General features: G+C 38.6%; 1 protein-coding gene across 1 annotated transcript; it reads left to right on the top strand.

Moving 5' to 3' along the window:
• The first annotated feature begins 10,431 nt into the window (after positions 1–10,431).
• On the top strand, positions 10,432–22,327 carry LOC146001411 (putative gustatory receptor 28b). The gene is made up of 6 exons (XM_083138729.1): positions 10,432–10,458; positions 11,758–11,864; positions 18,621–18,744; positions 20,107–20,175; positions 21,130–21,219; positions 22,235–22,327. The coding sequence occupies exons 1-6, from the start codon at positions 10,432–10,434 to the stop codon at positions 22,325–22,327; spliced, it is 510 nt and encodes a 169-aa protein (XP_082994855.1).
• The last annotated feature ends 1,403 nt before the right edge of the window (positions 22,328–23,730 follow it).

Raw genomic sequence — 23,730 nt, forward strand, 5'->3', positions numbered from 1 at the left:
ATCAATATACAAATAACTGTGAGGTTCTATTGTTGCATCTATATATACTTTTTCAAGTTCCTTCATGCGATGAGGTTGAAGTTGTCGTGCAAAAACAGTAAATTGGTTCATATCTCGTGGATTTTTAAATATAACAAAATGTTTTACGTTCAAAGAAATATCTCTACAATTTTTTCCTTGGTGAAAAAGATTCTGTGTTATAAAAACAACTGAAATATTTTTGTGGTGACTACCTTTCGTAAAAAGATCTGCAACTTTTTCTCCTTCAGCAACCATCATAAGATCATCTAGCACTATAAGGGTAGGAGTTTTTCCGTTCCATGATTGCCAATTAACAATTCCTTTATGATATTCCACATCACCAATATTTTTTGGGATACTATTTTCCTGATCGTAACACCACACTATTTTTTTAACAGGTTTTTCGACAAAAGAAAAAATAGAATTGACAAGTTTTGTTACAAAAGTAGTTTTTCCACTTCCTGATGCTCCACAAACCATCATTGTAAAAGGATGGATAAGTTTAGGAAACATTTTATATTAAGCAAAAATTTTACAGATTTGTATCCAGGAACTTGAAAGAAAATGACGGTTTACCAGACTATTACTACATTTTATATTTATTTTGTACAAGATTATATAATACAAGTATACAATATAAAAAATACTGAAACAAAATTTGAACTTTGGACCTAAAACCTATTACAATACCTATTACAGATTAGGATTACAGACATATTTATAACCTAATCTGTACGGTATCCGAAAGGAAATGATAAATGTCGGTGGTCAAAAAAACGTTTCATTAATACTGGCTGAAACAATTTCTTTTCATTTGTACTGATAACTTGAAACTGTTTTGTTCTTCTAATTCTAAAGATATTTTCTACTGTAACGTCAGATTTTTCATTGTTCATCATATCACACATAGTATCAAAGTTGACCAATTTTGATGTGGAAGTGTTTAAAGTGATCCCTTTAACTTTACAGATATATTGGGGTTCAGAAAGAGGTTTTTTAATTTTCATACTGTAACTTTTTGGTCCTGTTGAGACAAACTCTTCACAAATTGCATCGGGACCGAAATCACTTAATTCATCGGTGAGATCCCCTAATTTATCACCTGTTCGGGGATGATATTCCATTTCAGGACTATCTATGTAAATCACCGAATCTGTGTCACAATAACATACCCTGTCATCCAATTTTTCAAGAAGTTCATACAGTTTCAAACGAGCATGACATGTCGTAAAAGCTGCAATAGGAACGTTTACTTTTCTGTTCAGGGTGATTGCCTCTTCAACATATTTCCAGTTTACTATAACAGTATCCTGATTGATAAATATAACTCCTCCGATAATTATATTAGGATCGGTCATTTTATCGAGGAAATCTTTCGACTCCTTGATAATAGATGTTTGGGAAAGGTTATCTCGTTGACAAAATTTGCCCCATAAAGAATTAAGACAAAGTTTAGCCAAAGTACGTTTTCCAGGATTGATCTCAATATTGTCTTCCTCCAATAGAATCCCCTCTTTATCAAAGTAGTCCTGTAGGTATTTTTCTTTATCCATTCTGTTTTGACACCAAGTAGGCCACCCACTGGCTTCCTGTTTTATTTTCAAAAATGTGTTGACATACTCAGCAAACAGTCCTCCAGTTTGTGTAACAGGATTGTACATAGATGTTTCATATTTCCACACTTCCGACATCTCCAACATTCTGTAACCTAAACTGCAAGCTTTACGTACTTCTGCGATAACCCAAGTTCCTGAAAGTGCACGCTGTTCATCTGAATGTTCACAAATACCTTCACATTTTAGTGTGATAGCACATTCTTTACATAATACAAACATCAGTTTTCCATTTATTTTGGAGGGTAAAACAGGGTGGAGAAGGGTTGTAGGGGGTAGAATTGTACATTTAACAAGTCCTTCCATGTTTAAAACTTCATCGACTGGAGGAATAGAATTTCCTAAAAATATGGTAGGATGGCTTACAGGATAGGTACAATATTTGTTCACATAAGGGTACAAACTTGTAAAATCGTTGTATTGTAATTTCTCATTTTCCTTGATTCTGTAATAAGTTCTGACTGTTTCAACTCTTCCGCCATATAAGGCATCTCTCGGATTTAAAGGAATACAGCAGACAATAGGGTGTGTAGATAGATGTCTATCGAGTTCAGGATCAGTTTTTAATATTCTATCAAAATCGCATTCCCACATTGTGACAACATGGTAACCTTCAGAACGTAAAGCTGCAAGTTTACGACATGTTGTTTCGTATCTAAAAGCTGCAGTGTTTAGCATGTCACTATTGGTTTGACCGTCATTTTCCTGGGTGTTTTCATCTTCCGTGATATCTTTAGGATACATATCCCTGTTTGTTGATATGCATCGTCTGCAGCCGTGCCAGAAGCAACCAAGCGCTTCGTACACTGTATTTGTCTCCTCGTGATATCCATCTACTTTATAACGTCCTCCTAAAACATATTTTTCACGAGTACGTCCGCCGTGGAGAAGTATTATGTGATTTTGTTCTTCAACATAGGTCAACCATTTCAACGCAAATTTTGACATTTTATCTGCATGATGGTAACCTCCTTTAGGAATTATTCCTATAGTGTCAGCGGGCATAAATTTATGTCTGTAAATTAATGAACACGCTGATGCTATAGTGATACAATTCCTAAAAATATCTATTTTACATATATACAGAAAATTCTGTCTCAGTTTCAGACATCCTTGCCTTAACAGAGTAACATCTTTAATACAATATTGGAGTAATTCTGTTTTGTTGTTGAAAGGCATATTTTTTTTGCATTCAGTATCATACCAAGACATGAAATTTGTCTGATCTTCAATTGTTTTCATATATTCATATCCGTATGCAGAAGGAGGAGGTGTAGGTCCTATGTAATTTCGATTTTTGTATGTGTTCCACAAATGCGGATAATATCCTTTCTGCACTGGAAGACCGAACAGTTTTGAAAACCCTGCAAGATTCGTTTGAACATAATTAAGACTGTCGATAAAGTAGAGATTTTGGTACGTCATACTGATGATTTTGGTTCCATCCAAGATTATACGAGGTTTCATCCCTTTTTCCAACATTTTTCTCAATATAAACGTGCAATCATAACCTCGTGCATTGTGTGCACAAATAGTTATATTGGAAAACTTATGTTGCAGTTCGAGATAGGAGAGAAATGTTTCTACAGGATCATCCCAGAATATAAACTGTCTTGTACCACAGACAGAACACGAAACTGTTAAATCCTCTTCGTTATGACATGCATGGCAGGCTGTTTGTACCACGATTAGATTCGGAACATGAAGAAAAGTTTTTTCTTTATCGCAGTACGGAATATCAGTATAACATTCGAAATCATAAAACACAAATAGAAATTTCGAATTCTGTTTAGCTTTTGGAATGGACATGTAACACATATGATTTATAGGTTTCACACAGTTACAGACAGTACAGTATTTCATGTTACACCTATGTACTTTCTCATACGAATTATTTGTGAGAACAATTCTAAAACATCGAGGACACTGTTGGATTTCACTACATACTGTACCGTTTCGAAATAGTGTAGAAACATGATTTGTAAAACATTTCTCATTTTTGAAAATCCTGTGACATGTTTGACATGTTTTATAAAATCCTGTTTCAGGTACACATGGAGGGATTGCGCGACACATGGAACACATTTGTTTGCACTGATGAATATGTGGTTTACAAAATATAAGTTCGTTACATCCCTGGCATTCCTGTTTTGCTGCAAAAGCTCCAACACGGTTCACAATAACATCGTAATGCTGCCGAGTACTGTCGTATAGAAGATATATGTATTTGGAGACATTCTCGACCTCTCCTTCAAAAAGAATATCTTTAACATCACGAAGGTTATTGTACACAGTGATTTTATATTCTGTAAGAACTTGCTGAAATTTTTTGAGTTCAGGAATTCCACTTCCGACACACGTATTGTCTGTTAGATTTACACCTGCCTTTCGCATTAGTTCAAAAACAGGTCTAAGAAGATTTCTATTTTTTCTGTATTGTGTATACGATGGATCTTTATCTACATAGGCTTTCCCTATAACCAAAGCTTCAGCTAAACAAAGAGGTTGTTTTCTATTTGGTACACTGACAACACTTCTCTTCAGTGTACTTAGGATATAATTTGGTAAACAATAGGCACGCTTACCGTCTCCTCCTCCTCCGACAGGTATATCAACACGGTCAGCCCGTAAAATTAGACGGTCTGTACTTGAAAATGTTTTTGCACTTTGTAGTATTTTATGCATAACAGTCCATACCATATCACTATGTAACTGATCACTTCTATGCCATCCGATATAAATATCTTTTACATTTGGGTCGGATATGTTAGATAATGTTAAACCTATTTTATCTCCGTCCTTAGCATTCTTTTTCACATAGGTGAGAAGGTTTTCAACACCTTGACGAATCCAACTGTGAGGGTCAACATTTTCTGGAGGATGTGAGAAACTGAATTCCACACGTTGTCCCTTGGAACGAAATTTAGGGTATTCACGTTCCTGAATATTGTGTAACAATATATTTCCTATGTGTTCACGAGGTATTGTATCACGTTTTCTTTTCTTACCTCTTCTATGTGATTCAGAAATATTCTGAGGTGACTGTTCAACTGTCGGTAAGGGGTCCTCTCTCCAAGACGGTCCAGGTAGAGGTTCCGGGTCTGGTCTGGATACGGCATTCCTTGAAGTTCCTTGAGATGATGCAGTATCGGATGTGTGAATATTCGGTGACGATGATACTCCTTTTCCGAAAAGTTCGGGTGTTGTTGTTGTTGTTGTTGTTGTTACTGCCCGTAGTAATTGATCATACTCTTCAACTAAAGAGACAGTCTCTCCTTCAATTATCCTTTGTGCAATGTACGCCAGCAGTTTTCGTAACTGGTCAGCTGTTTTGTAATACCCGTTACGATATAACACTAACAATTCGTCAGCAGATAACTGTAAGTCCATGATAGGAGGATAATAGTATTCCAGAAACTACTCACGAAAGAGGGTGTCTATGTTATATACCTCAGCCTCACAATACTGATTCTAACGGTTTTACTGTCTGATTTATAGGTTTCCAGGAAATAAGTAACAATCTTTCCGGTATCTACGACCCCTTTTGTTTTAATGATTTATCTAACGGTTTCCTGGTTGTATTGTAAACTTTCTAGAAATGTGTAACGGTTTCCTGGTTCTTATCTATAAACAAGGTTAAAGTTTTCGATAATGAAAAGATATTTCTAATAAATAGAACAACAATTGTAGAGGTCGAATTGCCTGATAACCTAAAACTTGGCAAAATTTCAGAAAACCCAAACATTTCAAAGGGACATAGTCGTGTTGCTGATTGAGTTAGCCTGAAAACTGTTACAGATTCGGAATCTGCACATCGAGACCTTTTAGTAGAGTGGTCGGAAGGTTAGTCTTCGATTGGTAATAAAGGAAATAGGAAACTGTTGATCCTAGAATGATGAAATCTTTTCCAATAGAAAGAGGATTTCATTCCGAGTTCAACGACCTATCGATCATCCTTCTATCTCAATTAGGCACGGAGATATAACGATTTGGAAGTTTGCCAAAAAAAAAAAAAAAAAAAAATAAAATAAAAAAAATAAAAAAAAAAAAAAATAAATAAAAAATCAAAAAAAAAAAAATAAAAATTAAAAAAAAAAAAATAAATAAGTTTGGGGTCAAAGGTCATTCACCATTTTTCGAGGGCCCGGGCCGGCCCTGGTTTTAACATACAGTAATAACTTCACCAAACGTTATTCATCATTTCCTAGGGGCCCGGGCTGGCCCTGGTTTTGGATATACATACAGAAATAAGGTTACGATGGTTATTCACCATTTTTCAAGGGGCCCGGGCCGGCCCTGGTTTTAACATACAGTAATAACTTCACCAAACGTTATTTATCATTTCCTAGGGGCCCGGGCTGGCCCTGGTTTTCGATATACATACAGAAATAAAGTTACGATGGTTATTCACCATTTTTCAAGGGACCCGGGCCGGCCCTGGTTTTAACATACAGTAATAACTTCACCAAACGTTATTCATCATTTCCTAGGGCCCGGGCTGGCCCTGGTTTTCAACTTGCAGTGAAAACTTCACCAATCGTTATTCATCATTTTCTAGGGAGCCCGGGCCGGCCCTGGTTTTCGATATACATATAGAAATAACATTACGATGGTTATTAACCATTTCCCAAAGGGTCCGGACCGACCCTGGTTTTCAACTTGCAGTGAAAACTTCACCAATCGTTATTCATCATTTCCTAGGGGGCCCGGGCCGGCCCTGGTTTTCGATATACATACAGAAATAACATTACGATGGTTATTAACCATTTCCCAAGGGTCCGGACCGGCCCTGGTTTTCAACATGCAGTGATAACTTCACCAATCGTTATTCATCATTTCCTAGGGGGCCCGGGCCGGCCCTGGTTTTCAATAAACATCATTTGACACAGAACCCTGTTCCATATTTTTAAAGTGTCTGTTCTGTGTAGTTTCGTAAAAGATCGACCGCAAATAACCTCCTTAGGGTTTATTCTTCTTGTAAACCTTTAACCCTCATCTCAAAACTGCTGATTACAATTGCATCCTTAACTTTTAAACATTACTACGTCTACCGAGATATTGAAACACAGAATTTATAAACACCGGAGAATGAAAAAGACTCGAGAGTTTATCGACTCCTTCATTATTTCTCAATACTCTCAAATGTGACAAAGAACCTTCTCGAGACTGCCAATTGCTGCGTAACCTCTAACCTTTAGAATGATACATAGAGATACTTTCAGAGAACGTCAAAACAGCTTGTGAAATATGTTTCCCACTAATTGCTACGTAACCTCTATAATCTTTAGAATGTCAAAACGTCTTGTAAAATATGTTTTCCGTTTCCCAATTATAATTTGACCGCTAACCTTTAAATGATACACGGAGGATGTTACAAAATTTGGATCAAACTACCGCCAATATATGGAATATTTATAGCAGTCTTTCTTCACATTTTACCGTCTGCAACAGAACAGAAATGGAGAACGGAAACTTGGTAAGTAATTTGCATGTTTGTCTGTTTCTAACTTATTTTATGTAAAGAGACTAATCACAACTAGACCTCCAGTTTACACCGGGGTTCGAATTGTTAGACCTCCCCGATGACACAGTGGTAACGTCGTCGTCTTGTAATCAAGGGTCCCGGATTCGATTCCCGGTGGAGGCACATTTCGGATCCCACTTTAAACTGTAGGTCTAGTTCCGATTAGCCTTAATGTGCATAAAGTAGACTTTAAACAACCAATCAAAATCAAGAGTTCGTATTACTGTGTATTTTTACCAGGTGTCGAACCCGGGACTTTAATTATGAGACATGTCACCATAGTAAAATCGGATTCGAACCATTTTTATGGAATAGCAGATCCGGAACTCTGATTATAAAACAGCTATGTCACCAATGTATTATGAGAAAAACGTAATTAACATACAGGTATTTCATATTAATATAAAAATAACATATTTTCTGATTATATTTTATTATAAACATTTCATATCCATCTAGTTGTATTTTAAAATATATACATTTCATTTACTAAATCACCTATACACTTTCTCGTTTAGACAAACGAAAATCGGACAAAAGTGTTAGTGTATTAGTGGTGTTAGTATTTATTTGTCCAATTTTCTTTTCTTTAGAAGTTCTGACATTTTACTCTCCATCTCCTTTTCATCGTTCTTTTTTGTCTCCTCAGTTTTTTGTTTTCTAATATTTTTGAAAACCTCCATCATTTCGAAACATACACGAAGGGATAAATGAGATGGCACATACTGTGCCTGTTTTACATTTTCCAAAAAATCCCCAAATACTGGGGACGTGTTCTTTTTTTCTGATATGTAACTAAACATTTTAGTGAGCGTGTCGATTTGGACTTCCATATCACGGCAGACCTCCTCCAGGTTCTTCATCAGGTTCTCTGCTAACCCGTTCTCCTCGCAGAAATCTATGTAGCATGCGATCTGTCTCTCCACTTGGCGAGCTTGGACCTTGCTCCACAGATTCCTTCGTTCCCCGGAATGTTCTGCATCTTTAAGATTCCCATGCAATACATTGAATTCAAATGGTAGGGATGCCATATCTGAAAATATAAAGAAAATATGTTAGATATATCGCACGTACACCTTGATTACAGTTATACATTTTTGTTTTAGAACAATCGGGGGTTGGCTCTTTTAGAGGCCTTCCTTCTGTATATGGCTAACGCCGATGTGCAGGAAGAAATCCAGAACATGCAGAGGGCATTTCGCCGGTACACGGATAGAGTGGCAGGAGTCGATGTGGAGGCGCACACAACTGGTGACCGTTTAGGCGCTGAATTAGAGGGTATCGGACACCGTTTGGTGGAAACACTCCAACGTGCCGTTACCGCGAACAACGGATTCATAGCCAGGCGGGAAGAGTTTAGGAGAGAGTTGGAGGCAGAGATCGGCGAGATCCTGGAAAGGTAATATATTTTTTCAATTATATCTATTACATCATCACCCCTATCTATACAATTTCCGATTTATGTGTGAATATGAAATATTATTATTCTAACTCCCTTCTTTTTTTCAGGCTCCGTCGTATCCACGAAGAACGAGGCGTTCAGTTCTTCGGGTTGGTGCCGGAGCCTCTCCTGGAACTCGTCCGGAATGGTGCTGTTGCACCACCTCCTCCTGCTGCTGTGCCACCCCCTCCTGCCGCTGTGCCTGTTCCTCCCGCCGTTGTGCCGGTCCCTCCGGTCCCTCGTGTTGCTACGCCACCGTCCCCTGTTGCTACGCCACCTTCTCCTGCTGCGGCGTCACCGTCTCCTCCTGTTACGCCTTCAATTATAGATATCACGGATGAAGAGGACGGCGATTTATAATCTATCAATAAATATAGGTAATATTTTTTCTTACCTTTTATTTTTACACGTCTTCCACTTCTGATGTATCGGTCTCCTCGATGATGTTAGGGAATTCACGGTGAGGTGGGGTCAAAGTTCTGGTAAATTTTTCTTCTACTTTGTGAAGGCTAGAAATAAAAAAATATTTATTTCTTACATCATCTCGTCGTAATGGATTGTAACAATAATCCGATAATTCTTCCAGATCCAATGTAGGGCCTTTTACTCCTAATATTTCACCTATCAGGTCCTCAGGGGACACACTGTATCGAAACCACCGGAATATCTCCCCCAGTGTTAATACAGATTCTCGGTACTCTCTCCGAAATATCTGCATTAACGTTGCAACATCACAATGATCTACCATCATATACTTACCGTGGCAGCCGACCCTATATAATTGAGGAATTTCGTTATTCAGCAGATCTTCCAAATTTTCGTACCGTGTCAATTCGACATCGGTACGGTCGCAATTCAGTCTTTCATTCGCCATGATGATATATTTTGTTGCCCTGCAACGTGGAGGAGCATGTAACTCAGATGTATCTAAATACTCCGAATTTAATTCCGATTCTGTTTCTATACAGATGCAATCCAATGAGGAAAGCCCTGATACTAAAATAAAAGGTCCTGCATTGTATCCGTGTGTCGCTATTTCACTAGCTACACGACTCGTCCATATACCGTACGACAAATGCCCGTATACAGGTGCTCTTTCGAACAGATAGTGTGTCTCACATAAACCTGCTCTGCGATTATTAATAAAACGCATACTGATCGGAAAACCGTTATTTTCAACTTCCAAAAACGTTTCAGACACTAAATTTTGATTGTAGACGGTAATTAAAAAGGATTCTCTGAACCTTACAGGGGCGTCAAAAATAATCAATTTTGTATTCTGATGTCCAAATATTTCCGATTTACAACTTTTAAATTTCTTTGATCTATTAACTGTTACAGGATATGTCTGATACACAGTCTTTTCGGGAGAACACTCTGTATACCCATACATAGGATTACACTTTACATTATACATATCACGTTTTCTCTTCCTCGACAATTCACCAGCATCATCGATACTGTTCTTTCTATAACGTTTAATTTTTTCGTACCCGTGTTGGGCAGCGTTCTTTTCTTCCCACAACTTTCGAAATTCATTCTCCGTAAAATATTTAGGGACATTCACATATGTCTCTTTTTTCGATAACATTCCTGACCGTATCGATGATCGTGGTGATTGTGGAGGAGTCGGTAACGGACGAGAATTCTGTCTAGTTACCGGTTTCTCTGATCGATCAGGAGATGAAGTCATCCCGATCATTCCTCCAATAAATTTCAGCATCCACGATACTATACCCATTTTATACTTACCTCCGGATACCGTTATATACCTGGTAAATCACTTCGAAATCGACTCTGAAAGGTAGTCTCTGGATCTCTGGAAGAAGACGATGGTCACACAGGGTGCTCACTGTGATGTAAACATAGACAGATCAATCGTCCTTATATACCTCATCCTCCCTGTTTATCACGCACCTATTTTCTCTGCGCATCCTCTCGCGCAAAGCGTCCAACGCCCACGTACCCCTCCTATCCTCTTCCCACCCCGGAATACTATACACACTATCCTCTAACGCAAATTGTACTTTTTTTCTATTTACTTTATTTACTCCCTGTTTCTCCACAACTTTTTCCTTTTTCACTTCTCCCTCCATCGGTCGTTACCCTATACGGTCGTTACCCTATACCGACCACACATACAATGACGCCACTATCGATAAACACGCAAAAACATCTCCCGGAAACATACAACGAACTTTATCTCCAACCTTTACACCGTCCACAATACCTCCTTTGTTCTACCCCACTTCCATATCACCCAACAGTCCCACACTCACATCCTGATTTCGTCATTCCAACCGCTCATCTGTAACCTTTCACCTTTCTCGGGCAACGCTCTCACTCATCATCCCACGCCACCAGCTCCCCATACCCCAAAAACCAATCAAATCTCTCACCCATATCTCAAACCCCGTCCATTTCTGGCCTTCCACCAAAAACCAAACAATGCTTGCTTGTCCACCGCCCTTTATCATCAATTGATCTTTCATCGATCTTTTCCAATCAATTGATTTATCGGACTATATCCGGGAACATAACTACTACCTACAGTTTAAAGTGGGATCCGAACCAGTTGTGCCTCCACCGGGTATCGAACCCGGGACCCCTTGATTACAAGGCGACGACGCTACCACTGCGCCATCGGGGAGGCCTGGGATGAGTAATGATATGATGAAATTGATTAATATACATGACAAACGTCCATGCTCAAGAAGCCAGCATTCTAACCCGGGGCCCCTGGCGTCGCACCGCGGTGTGCCAACCACTCCGCCATGGGGGCGGCTTGTGAAAATTTGAACTACATTCTTCTCGTCAGCATTCGCTTCCCCCATTGTCTCCATGACCTTTATACCAAGTTTCACCGCAATCCGATGCTTCAAACGGGGTCCAGAGGGCTGTGAGTAAGGACATTTTAATTTTAAGCGCCACATTCCCACCTGGTGGTCAAAATTTTAACTACTTTTTTTCGTCAGCATTCGCTTCCCCATTGTCTCCATGGCGTTTATGCTAAGTTTCACCGCAATCAGATACTTCAAATGGGCTCCAGAGGGCTCTGAATAGGACAACTTTAATTGTGGCCATCCAATATGATGTAGAGTACTGTAAGTAAGCAGTTCATATCGTCTCATACATAATTTTCTATGTTTTCTTCGCAGATTGCAGGAGCTGTGACCACCTATCTCCTGATTCAGGTTCAGTTCCAAACAGGAGATGAATGGGAAACTCAAACAACGTCTCTGCTTCCAACGACATACGAAGCCAGGCATTAAATGCATCTAGAAGATAGAGTAGTTTATATGTGTTAGTAATATTATATGGTAAAGATGGCTTTGATAACCAAGAATTTGATCAACAAGACTGTATAGTCAAGCCATCTGCAGGACACTTATATTTATGTAATGTTTTTAGAAATGTAGAAAGCGTTATAATAATTATAATAATAAGCAGAACACATGGGTGATATTTTATTTCTGGCCAAAGAGTATTCGGGAGTACAAACTTTCTGATGAAAACAGAAGAAATTCAAACATATCATCAAAATGAATATCGTGTTCAGTGTTCATTTTATTATTGTTGTTGCTTTATATTTATTCAATGTTTCATAACCTGGTTTATAATTAATACTTAATGTGTTGGGATGATTACCAAAACGAAATGTGTATTGTGTTTATGTCCCTGCGTGGTCAAATTCATGTGTTTAAATAAGTGGCCTTAACTGGTCAATATCATTATATTAGCTAAGATCGGGTAATCAGAGAGTATATAAGAAGAGCGGCTGTCCAGAGCTGTCAATACAGAACGGACTCAAAGCGACAGTAGCGGGAGTCCCACAATGTCATCACCACCAACAGCACTCCACTACCAGAACCACAAAGTAGATCGAGGTCATGGAAAAGACCAGTGGCGTTTCGTCCCTTGGGGCTTCCGGGGCTTAGCCCCTAAAGAAAAACGGACGTAGTCACGTAATTATCAATCACCATAACGCATAACTATCACACAGTCTTTTAAAAGGCGATTTTTACCCACGTAAATTCATCGTCTGTTGCAATGAATGCTCCTAGCGGCATTGATGTCAATTATCGTTTTCCGGGGCTCGTCGCAAAGGAAGGCGTGGCCTACACCGACCTACGCTACAGTGAAGGTCACATGCTAGCAGAGAGAGGAGGGGAGAGTGCAATGGATTTGAGTGCTGATTCGGGGCTAGTTCCGTTGCGTCTGTAGTGTTTTGGTGGCTTTCATTCGCTATGTTTGAGTGAGTTTGGCAGGGTTGATGTTCGAACACAAATTGATGAAGGACATAGGCTGTCAATTACAAGACACAATGAATTTGTCCGGAAAAATAGGCATATATTAAATAGAATTATCGATTGCTTAAAATTCTGTGGTCGACATGAACTTGCTCTACGAAGACATAATGAAAGCGAACAATCTTTAAACAGAGGCATCTTCCCAGATTTATTATCCCTTCATAGAAGAGGGCAAACTAAAGAGGGAACTTCGTGTTCTTTATTGTAGTGAAGAGTTGAAAAACATAAAATCTACCAGTAGATTGCATTCATTTTTTATTTAAAATTATTTAGAGGGTACCTTTTCAGAAACAGTAAAAATGACAAACATAGTTTTAATAATTCCAGTGGCAACAGCTGAATCTGAACGATGTTTCAGCACATTGAAGCGTATTAAAACCTACTTAAGAAATGCAATGGGACAAGACAGACCAGATGCCTTGCTTACAACAGAGATAGAATACATTTCAAACATAGAGGGCTTCAACGAAAAAGTAATAACAAAATTTGCTGAGCAGAAGAACAGGAGTCAACGTTCGTAGAAAGGTATGTTTCACAACAATACCTTTTTCTTTTGTAATCATGTGAATTGTCATTATATTTTAAATTCTTTAAAAAAATAAGTCCAGTTTTGTAGTTTAGAAGAAGATAAATACCATTTTTTTTGTAATTCATGTAATTTGTCATTACATTTTAAATTCTTTCAAAAAAGTAAGTAGTGAAGTGAAGTGAAGGTATTAACTGGTAAGAGTCATAGACGGTGTTGTAGAATGGAGACGCGACAGGAATGAATCTGCGAAGCAAAGGAAGAACGACAATGGATGCAGAAACCAAGTTTGGATGCTGTCATGATCTTACTAATGACAGGGAATTCTTCCAGTGTTGCCAATGTTTGCTGAGGTTTCATAGTAGTTGTGATGGGCAGGAAGTAACGTTGGCATCAAATAAAGAGATGCGATGCACATCATGCTTGTCAGCACCAGAAACAGAACCAGAACCGAGCGTTCCTACCAAACCCTTATCAGATCACTGGCTACTTGATTGGTTGATGAAAGATAAAGCAGAGCGAAACCAGAAAGAAAAGGAGGATGAAGACCGTAGACAGAAGGATGAGGAGCGTAGACAGAAGGAAAGGATAGAGGAGGAGAAACAACATAAGAAAGAGATGGCTCAGATAGAGAAAGTTCGAAAGAAGGAGATGATGGAGTTTAAGCTCATAGTTGAGTCTATAGAAGAAAAGAGAAGGAAAGAGAAAGAAGAGGAAGAAGAAAAGAGAAGGAAAGAGAAAGAAGAGGAAGAAGAAAAGAGAAGGAAAGAGAAAGAAGAGGAAGAAGAAAAGAGAAGGAAAGAGAAAGAGGGTCAAGGAGAAAAGAGAAGGAAAGAGAAAGAAGAGGAAGACCAAAGGAGAAAGAAGGAAAAAGAAGAGGAAGAAGAAAAGAGAAGGAAAGAGAAAGAGGAGGAAGACGAAAGGAGAAAGAAGGAAAAAGAAGAGGAAGAAAAGAGAAGGAAAGAGAAAGAGGAGGAAGAGAGAAAGAGAAAAGAAGACTTAGATATTTTCCGTTCATTGATTGAAAACCAGGAAGAAAGGAGGATACAGGAAGATATAAAGCTAAGGTCAGAGTTACAGGCTCTATTCTCTCAACATAAACTTGAACAGGTAGAGAGCATCAGAGGAGAGATAGAAAAGCTTAGTATTAAAGTCACTGAAAAGGTGGACGAAAGGGTAAAGGAAATTGTGGAAGAGCAGCTAGAGTTCTGAACAGTTCGGCAAGGACGGTTAGAGAAAGAACAGGATCAATTGAAGAAGAATATGGAAACCTCCCTTGAAATTGTCCAGTCTGGAAGAGAATCTGAATGTGACCCTCCAGAGAGAGTTCAAGAATTAAAGAGTTCTGTAGAGTCTATTAATGTAGCACTAAAAACCTTTGGTGAACGAACAGAACTCATAGAAAATATAGTGCACGGACAGAAAGTTGAAATAAAGGAAGCTGGAGAAAAGGTTAATTTTCTCCATGAGAAGGCTAAAAAGATGGAAGTATCTCTTCGCCAAGAAATTCAGGAACAGACAGTTACAATTATAAGTAGGGTCAGTAAACTGCAGGAAAAGATCCATAATTTACAGATTCGACCAGAAACCTCTTCCGATATAGTGCCTGATCCAATCCGAGGACTGAACCCAGAAGCTACTGCCTATGAACCTCCTGTTGTACTTCCAAACCCATTCTTCCCCGGTAATACCACAACTTCTGATAGATGCAAGAGGCCTAGAGAAAAGGATAGTAATGACGGTTTTTCTCCTCGACGCGGAAGAGAGTTTAAGATGCCCAGAATGGCTGATATCGCGAACATTCCGAAGTTTAAAGGCGATATCGAAGCTCAATCTGCTGAAAGATATCTGCGTGAATTAAATGTCAGTTTCGACTTAATGCAAGTGCCTGAGCACTGTAGATTGGAATTATTACCTCGGGTTTTCACCGGCAAGGCTGAGCATTGGTTAGCTGGTAATATGGACAACTTTGTGAATTATGCTGATTTCTGCGCACGCTTTAAGGGTGAATTTGCATCAGAAAAGGCAAAACAAAGACAACTAGCGGGTGTGAGGAACCGAAGGTATTCTCGCCTGGTTCACGACAACTTAGAAAGTTTTGCCTGGAGTGTCTACGCAGCGTATAGAAACCTGGCTGACAATTTTAATGAGAGTGAAGTACTTAATTTGATCATTGGACACTTGCCGTATCGCATTCGGAATCTTTGTCTGGCGCATGCTCCACGAAGTGTGGATGAATTGACACACTTCTTAAAGGACTTCGATATTTATGATGACCCTGATGCTTGGAAGCATAAAGACGACTCCAAGAATAAAGATGCTGCAGGCAATAAAAGTTTTAAGATCCGGAATATCCAGACGGGTTCAGAGAGTCGAGGAGGAAATTTCTCACGACCTCGAAGATTCAACAGAGGATTAGGCAGGAGAGGTTTCAACCAAGATCAAAACCAAACAGAGCAATTTCTACAGGCCTCGTCCAGAACAAGAGCAGAATTCTCCAGACAGATGGCGTTACGAAGAACGACGTAGCCGTAGTCCGCTCAGACGGTACTCTCCACGACGTAGAGGTGACAATTGTGGTTCTTTCTCCCCAAGACATGACGTTGCCTCTGAGCAGGAAGAAGCAGTGGAGACTACTAGAGAGTTTCTGATCAACCAGCGATCCCAATCATGTCAAACAAACGTCGACCTTTTCTAAGTGTCTCCTCTTCATTTAGGCAAGTGAACTCGACGGGACGTAAAATACAAGGATAATATGTAAATTCTTTTTGCTGACCGAAAATGTATCTTCAGACAGTCAAGTGAAAAAAAAATTCCATATGTGAAACTGCTGTACGTATTTTCCAGAAGACTCAAGAAGAGAGTGTTAGATGGTAGACAAGTAGAACTGGAAATCGGTGGTCTGAATTTTAGCACCAAAGGATTCATTTAAGAAGGTTTTGGTTCCGACTTCCTCTGGCGAATGCTTTTTCCTTCACCAGGCAGAAATAAGTATTAAGAAAAATGCAGTTGATGTGTTGTTTGTTACCACTCCTGATCAAATGAAGGATGAATTCCCCAGATATATATATATATATATATTTAGTGCGCTACATCCGAAAGGTCCAGAACGAGGATAGAATCGGGATGTATAAATCCGTAGACCTCTCAGGGAAGGTCCATATAGTAAATATTTGGATTGATTCCTATAAGCAGGAGTTACTGTATTGCTGGTGTGGAATTTAAAGGCATTATTCTAGAAGCACAGATAATTATAGTTAGATTGATACAGTTATTGTTTGGAATTTGTGTAGATGTTTATAAATACGTCATAATCTGTTCGTGTTGACGTCACTTTCTCATCTCAGCAGAGGAAGTGAACACACCTGAATGTTTCTCACCTGACGACAGACTGAGTTTGGAAAACAGGTGAAGGTGAAGGATCAACAAGAACGTGGTAACAGTTAATGGAATGCCGGAATAATGTAATTGGTAACTATTTTCGTTTCATTCTGGCTATACTCGAAATAATAATTAAGTACAGAAACTTTCGTGTATTTATGTTTGTCTTGTCCAACGTTAATTCTATATGCAAGTGTCTTTAGTGATTGCGATGTGATTTAATATGATATAGAATTGTTCCTCGTCAGGCAGAAACGTAAGCAAATCTGTGTCTTGCTTGTAAGTACACATACGATAGGAAATATAAGTGCTTATAAAACTATGTTTAACTTTGAATACTGTGTTGTGTTTCTTTTCGGCCCAGCAAGCCCTGATGATTTGCAAAGATTCTCATGTTCCCGACTAAAGGAGTAGCGGACTAACTTTGTGATGACTGGTGTCCAACCGGGGGACGTTGCATCCGAATCAGTGTGTGCCTTCGCCGGGTATTGAACCAGAATCCCTCGATTACAAGGAGATGACGTTACCACTGCGCCATCGAGGAGGCCATAACCAAATTGACTGTAATGTTATATCTTAAGTCTTGGGAATGGAGGTGATGTGCTATACCATGTTTCTGCTATCCAATTATAACTTAAATAAGTGTTCTTGGTTGCAAAACATCCTGGGTCAAAGGTCTGTGTGATCGTAGGTGATTTAGTGTTAGAGATAACGACGGATTTCCACCAAATAGACATATTTGCCGCCTCATTATCAGAGACGTTTAATCGCGGCCGGACAGTGAGAAGCAGCTTGTTCGGCAACAAATGAAGTTAGGAAAACGAAATCGATTTCCATCACAATCCTGAAGATGGCTTTCAGAAGATAATTGAAAATTGTTTGTTCAATTTAGGGTGTCTTCTACTGTGTTACCAAAACGTCATACGCAGTACGAGAAAAAAATTAATCATCATTATTGCAGTCCGGTGTCGTATCAAGACATGGAGATAGAGGAAGGTGCTCTTGATGTTCCTAAATCTTTTCGCCTCGTTCATAAAATCTCGTCCATCCTAGGGTCTATACATCTGTCCTCGTTTCGATCATGCAAACACTTTCATCACAAATGTACTTGCAGTGCATATGGCTACACTGTTATCTTGTTAAATGTCTTTTTGCAGTCATATTACTTGGTACGGTTTTTCATCACCCCCAGCATATTTATGGACTTCAAGGGAGCTAAGTTCTATGTCGTCGTATTGGACTGTGTATTATACGCATTGTGTCCTCCCTTAGTTTGCTTCATGAATCTCATCAAGACAAGAAATATACTTAAATTATTTGATAAGCTCTTGTTCCACCCTGATGAACAACTTCGTAGCATACCGTGGGTTCTTCTTGTTTCTTGCACAATAATTGTGCTCTTGACTATAAACCATGTACTACAATTCAGCTATTATGACAGTATTCCACTTGGACTACATTCATTGGTGAGCATCTTGGGCTTCATGGCTCAGCTTTCATCGGTTGTTCAGTTCTATTCTCTCTGCATAATTTTCAGCAGACAATATTATCATATGAACCAATTCATATCTTCTCTAACTGACAATAACTTGGATGTCCCAATGGTCTTAAGAAGACATTCAAGCCAGAGAGCAAGCAGAACTGTTTATCACTTGGGACGACTAAGGGAACTATATATTTTGTTTTCAGATTCCATGGACGAAGTTAATTCTATGTACCAGCTTCAAAACTTGTTCGGCATAATTCAATCATTTATAGGAGTTACAATTACCTCCTTTTACGTAATATTTGGTTTCTTCCAAAGGAAAGAAGGACTTGATGGGTCTGAACTCTCTCTTACTGAAACTTACATGTCCTTGTGTTGGATCATCTTCTACTCATTGTTAATGATCGTCATGGTAGTTGGATCAGACACAGTCGTTAAAGAGGTTAGTAGGTTTTCACTTAAGTGCATAAGGTATAATGTGTTATGGCAATATCCATGAGAGTGTTCTACAGACAATGTTTTTGTTGTAAAGGATAATTATGGATGGTGACAAGGGCATTTCATGCAATATTCCAGTTCAATAATCTCTATTTCTGAAGATTGAAAAAAGATAATCTAGGGGTACAGTGGGATCCATGAGTATTACTGTGCAAATTGTCCATGACTATTTTATGAATTTTTCTCTTGCATCCTATGTGTTTTTAAGCGATAGATTTTTATGTATGCTGGTGAAGTTGGCTGCAGCTTGTTTTCAGTTTTCTTTTAATTCTTGAAGCTCTTATTGGGTCAAATAAAGTGCACGAATATGGCGATGGACAATTTTCACGGTAATACTTCATGGATCCCACTGTACCACTAGATTAATTTTTTCACACTGCAGAAATAGAGATTCTTGAACTGGAATATTACATGGCTCCCTCTATAAACACAAACAATTTCTAGTGAAATTTGTAAAACTTAGACATTTAGTCAGATGTGATGCAACAAGAACAAAATCTAAGAGACTAAAAGTGAGTGAAGTTAAAATTTTCTCTTCTTCATGTAACATGTATCGGTATTCTTTTCATTTCAATATTAACTTGGTAAGATGTCACCTAATGAGCAGATACCACTTGCAACTGTACGTCCAGTTCCGTTTAGTCTATCTGAGTAAAATCTGGAGTTTGTCACAGATTAGTGTCATTATCTGATATTTTATTATATTTTTAAGTGTAATGTTGAATGTTTTTTTCTAGTGTCCGTACCTTCTTGAATGATTGTCTTACTCAGATTTTAGTTGAAAAACAGATCTCTCTCAACTTGAACGCGAGTGATAGTGTGTAATGCCACACTAGCAAGAAGAGTTAGATTACTCTCTTAAAATCTCTGGCTGTTACGTATTTACAACTTTAGAGCGAATCTTAACTCCTGAAGCATCTAATCAACACGTGAGTCGCTGACTTCATCCTAATTCAGCGCCTAACACTAACCATCTTCCTCACGTTCTACACTGTATTTAGACTCGCTAGACAGACTGTTGCAGCCAGATTAAGATGTTTCGAAAATAACTGCACCCATTTCTTCACCGCAAGCCACTGGAAAGGCATACCGTTGTGTTTGTTGTACGTTTTGAGACTAGTTTTGGTTGGAAACTGGCAGCATTTAAGATGAAGAAAAACAGCAAAGGCTAAAAAGCAAATAAAAAAACACATTGGCAGATTATAACTACTCTAGTTTCATTTTTGTGCCTACGGTCCGGTATTAATTTTAAGCGATCACAGTCATGTTTTAATTGTTAGTACTCACAGCATCACTTTCTTTGCAGGCAGATCGAACTGGTTCTCTCGTACACAAATTGGCCTCATCTTCGCTGGAAGCCAGTGAAAAGGAAGAGGTAAGACTATGCTATCCAAATTATCAATCAGTGTATAGCATTTATAGGAGAAAAAGAAAGCCTGCTCGTGTGCGGGAGATTGCGGATTCAATATCCTGTGCAGGCTATCATGACAGCTGTTTGTCCGTGATTTTCCTCAGTAGCTCCAGCTAATACTGGGATAGTACTTCTAAACAAAGGTCGTTTCCTCCTATTTACTTCCCTTCCCTTGTGTTTACATTATTGAACTCTCAACTTATATGTCACAGATAACCAAATGGTACAATTGTACAACCAAGCGAAAAAAATCAAATGTCAATACTTGTTTCTTATTCCGTTCAACAGGTAGGATAACATTTCCATGTGTACAAAAAAGTAGGTTGCAGCTATCAGTTTAGATTGATTTATTCGAATTATTTTACTTCACTTTTGTCCCACTTTTGGCTAATTCCGAAGATCGGGATGAGTAATGATATGATGAAATTGAAAAATGGACACTCATCTATGCCCAGGCAGGGATTCGAACCCCTGGCGTCGTAGCGCGACGTGCTAACCACTCCGCCAAGGGGGCCGGCTATCACTTTAGAAAACTCTAGTTTGTTTTGTGGGATGAGTTGTCTTCAAGAACTTTTTCCATTTGTGTCCCAGCAAAAGCGGGTCTGAGGCCCACCCAAAGTGTTATCAACGAAATGCGCGCCTGGAAGCCAAGGCAAGGGAGGATTAAAGGCGGTCGGAGCGTGGTACTGATCACATCGTCTCCACCAATGCCGAGATCAGACTGTATGGTCATCAAATTCTGCACCCTCTATGCGCATTCCAAGATAGCGCTATTAAGAATTACGTATAGTAACCGTTCCATTTCGAGTACAAATTTAAATCCTTCCTCATCGTTTCTCTAAAAATATTTCTCAATTGGCATTTCAGTAGAAATTTATTCATATTATTTTTTATATTTTTTTCTCTTTTCTCTTACAGATTAACATGTTTTCTCATCTAATTCTGCATCGGAAAGTGAAGTTTTCCGTCTGTGGATTTTTCCCATTGGATTCCTCTCTTCTGTATTCAGTGAGTATGGCAGTAAACGCACTGTTCATCTAATTACATTGTAGCTTTCAAAACTAAAATGCCCAGTAGAATAGAGCATAAGAAGAGTAATCGAAGTGCCGTCAAATTGAAGAGATGACACAAAGTCTTCAAAACGATACTCGCTTGTGCACAAGGCCTTAAAGTAGAGAAGTTCGCGCAGGATCATTGGCCTGTGCCAGAGAATCAATTTTCGAAAAACCGTTATTCTATATTCTGAGAATTAGATGTGTTTAGATTTCCTTCTACAGATTCAAGTAAATCTTTTCAGGATTTGTTTTTACTATTATCTATACACTTGTGATAGAAAATAGGCTTGTGGGGCCGCGAAACTAACTTAAATATATAGAGAACAAAGAAAATAAAAAGCGCGAATACTCACTTGAATGGTCCAGAAGGAATTCTGTACAAAGGCGATTTTTAATAATTTTGAATACGAGTATCATGCCTGCTTTTTGAAAGGATATGTATTTTCAAAATAGATTTTGCTCACAGGGCAAACGCTCAGGATGGTCTAGAGGTAATGTATTATTATAACAAAGTTATTATTATTATATTCTACGATATTTCATCAAGTGTCATTTTATAGAGGAAATGTTTTATTATTATTATTATTATTATTATTATTATTATTATTATTATTATCATCATCATTATTATATTCTACGATAATATTTTATCAAGTGTCATTTTATAAGTTTCTGATTCAGCTTTTTGCTCAAGAGGTTCACATCCAGCTTCCGTGGCATGTTCAGTGGTTCGCCTTCCAATAACACTGCGTTTCTATCCAGATTAATTTTCGTGCTTAAAGTAAACTTTAATATCATCATTCCATCCTGGATAGCATTAGTAAGTTACACCAATATCTCAAGTGTGCATATGGTTTCTATATCGTCTGTTTATGCCCTAAGTTAAACGACTTACCAAAGTTGATGCTCATACAGTACATGATACAGATTATTTGGTACTGAAAGTAAATGTACAATTTTCATTACAGATAGCAGGAGCTGTCACAACCTATCTCGTCATCTTGGTTCAGTTCCAAACAGAGAACAATCCAGAAATGTATTCTACAACACAGACCACGTAAACATCTGCAAGTAAAAGTATGTAAAAAGATAATCACGGCAATGCTTTCAACAACTTCTGCTTATTGGTCTCAAAATCTATTTCTCTTCAGTAAAATGGAATCATCAAGAGGAGAAGTATTGCAAAGATGTCGATAGTAGAGTAAAAACTGTACGCTCACGATTACATCATGGTTGTAACGGTCGAGGAGGGACAGTCACACTTAAAATACATCCACATTTATATTTTGGTTATTTCACGCCGTTCCTCTACCTCTCTACATTAATCGCAACTATGGCTATGAGTGATGAAAACGTGAAATAGACATCGGGACCAACATTCATGTTTTATGCAAGATTGTAACCAGTGCATCACGCGAATTTTGATATTTTCATTTTTCTCGTTCTACTGGTGACTTGAATTACTACCACGAGGATGAATCGTGATCAGATGAAAATGAAGGTCAGATACAAAGAAACAGCCGAGTTCCGAGTTCGAGTCCTGGCCTAGTCATGGGTGTTCTTTGTGAATGTCCTCTCATCAATTTCATCACATCGTCACGTTTAACCAGAAGAGTGAGAGAACAGCAACGAAAATCAAGTAAACATTCAAACAGGGTAACTGCCATCCCCACACCGAGACTTGATTCCAGAGCATGCAACAACATCTTGAGGCAAGTACTAAATGTGATCAGCTCGTGAGGCGGTAGAGTAGAACGGGGCGACTGTCAACGATTTCGAATGTTTTCTGTTCCAGATCAATAAGGCGTAGTTGAAAATAAAAACGTTTGCATTTATTAGAATACAGTATATTTCCTCTAAAGTAGCTGAAACATTTCTACAAAAATGCAAATAGTTTTCCCATTATAACAAAAAATGTTACATAACTTGTTTTTGTTAAGAGCCACCCCGATAAGCGAGTGACTCTGAACGCACGGCGGGAGAGAATGAACAAGCTACAGAAAAGTAAAAGCACGCACAAAAGACACAAGTATATTCTTGTGCTTGTGGTTAATGGTTATTAAATGGAAATTGAAAAGAATAAATAAATCCAGAACACGCAAAACCCAAAGATAACGGTTTATTTATGCAGCCATTCTGCATCGGCCACACGCAAATTGTCCGCTGTGTCCTGAACCAACACAAATCTCAGAAGTCACAAAACCAGACGTGACATGCGTGGCATTGTATCCAGTCACCCAATGCTGATGAACCAGGGGAAAAGTATCCACGTCCACAAAATCCGCAGTTATCTTTCGCCAGTTTGGTGCGCTTTCTTTGAGATACTTGCATTTTCTGCTTCTCTGGTGGTCGTTCCTGTCGTGATTTGGCGCTGGTTAACTTCGTCATGTAGTCAGAGGATGTAAGCAAAGTTGCTTTTTGATGAATGGCGTTCTTTTTCTCGGGGGTTTTCACTTCAGGCATC

Source organism: Lepisma saccharinum, chromosome 17 (genome assembly GCF_977018435.1).
Source record: "Lepisma saccharinum chromosome 17, izLepSacc3.1, whole genome shotgun sequence".
NCBI classification, from domain to species: Eukaryota; Metazoa; Arthropoda; class Insecta; order Zygentoma; family Lepismatidae; genus Lepisma; species Lepisma saccharinum.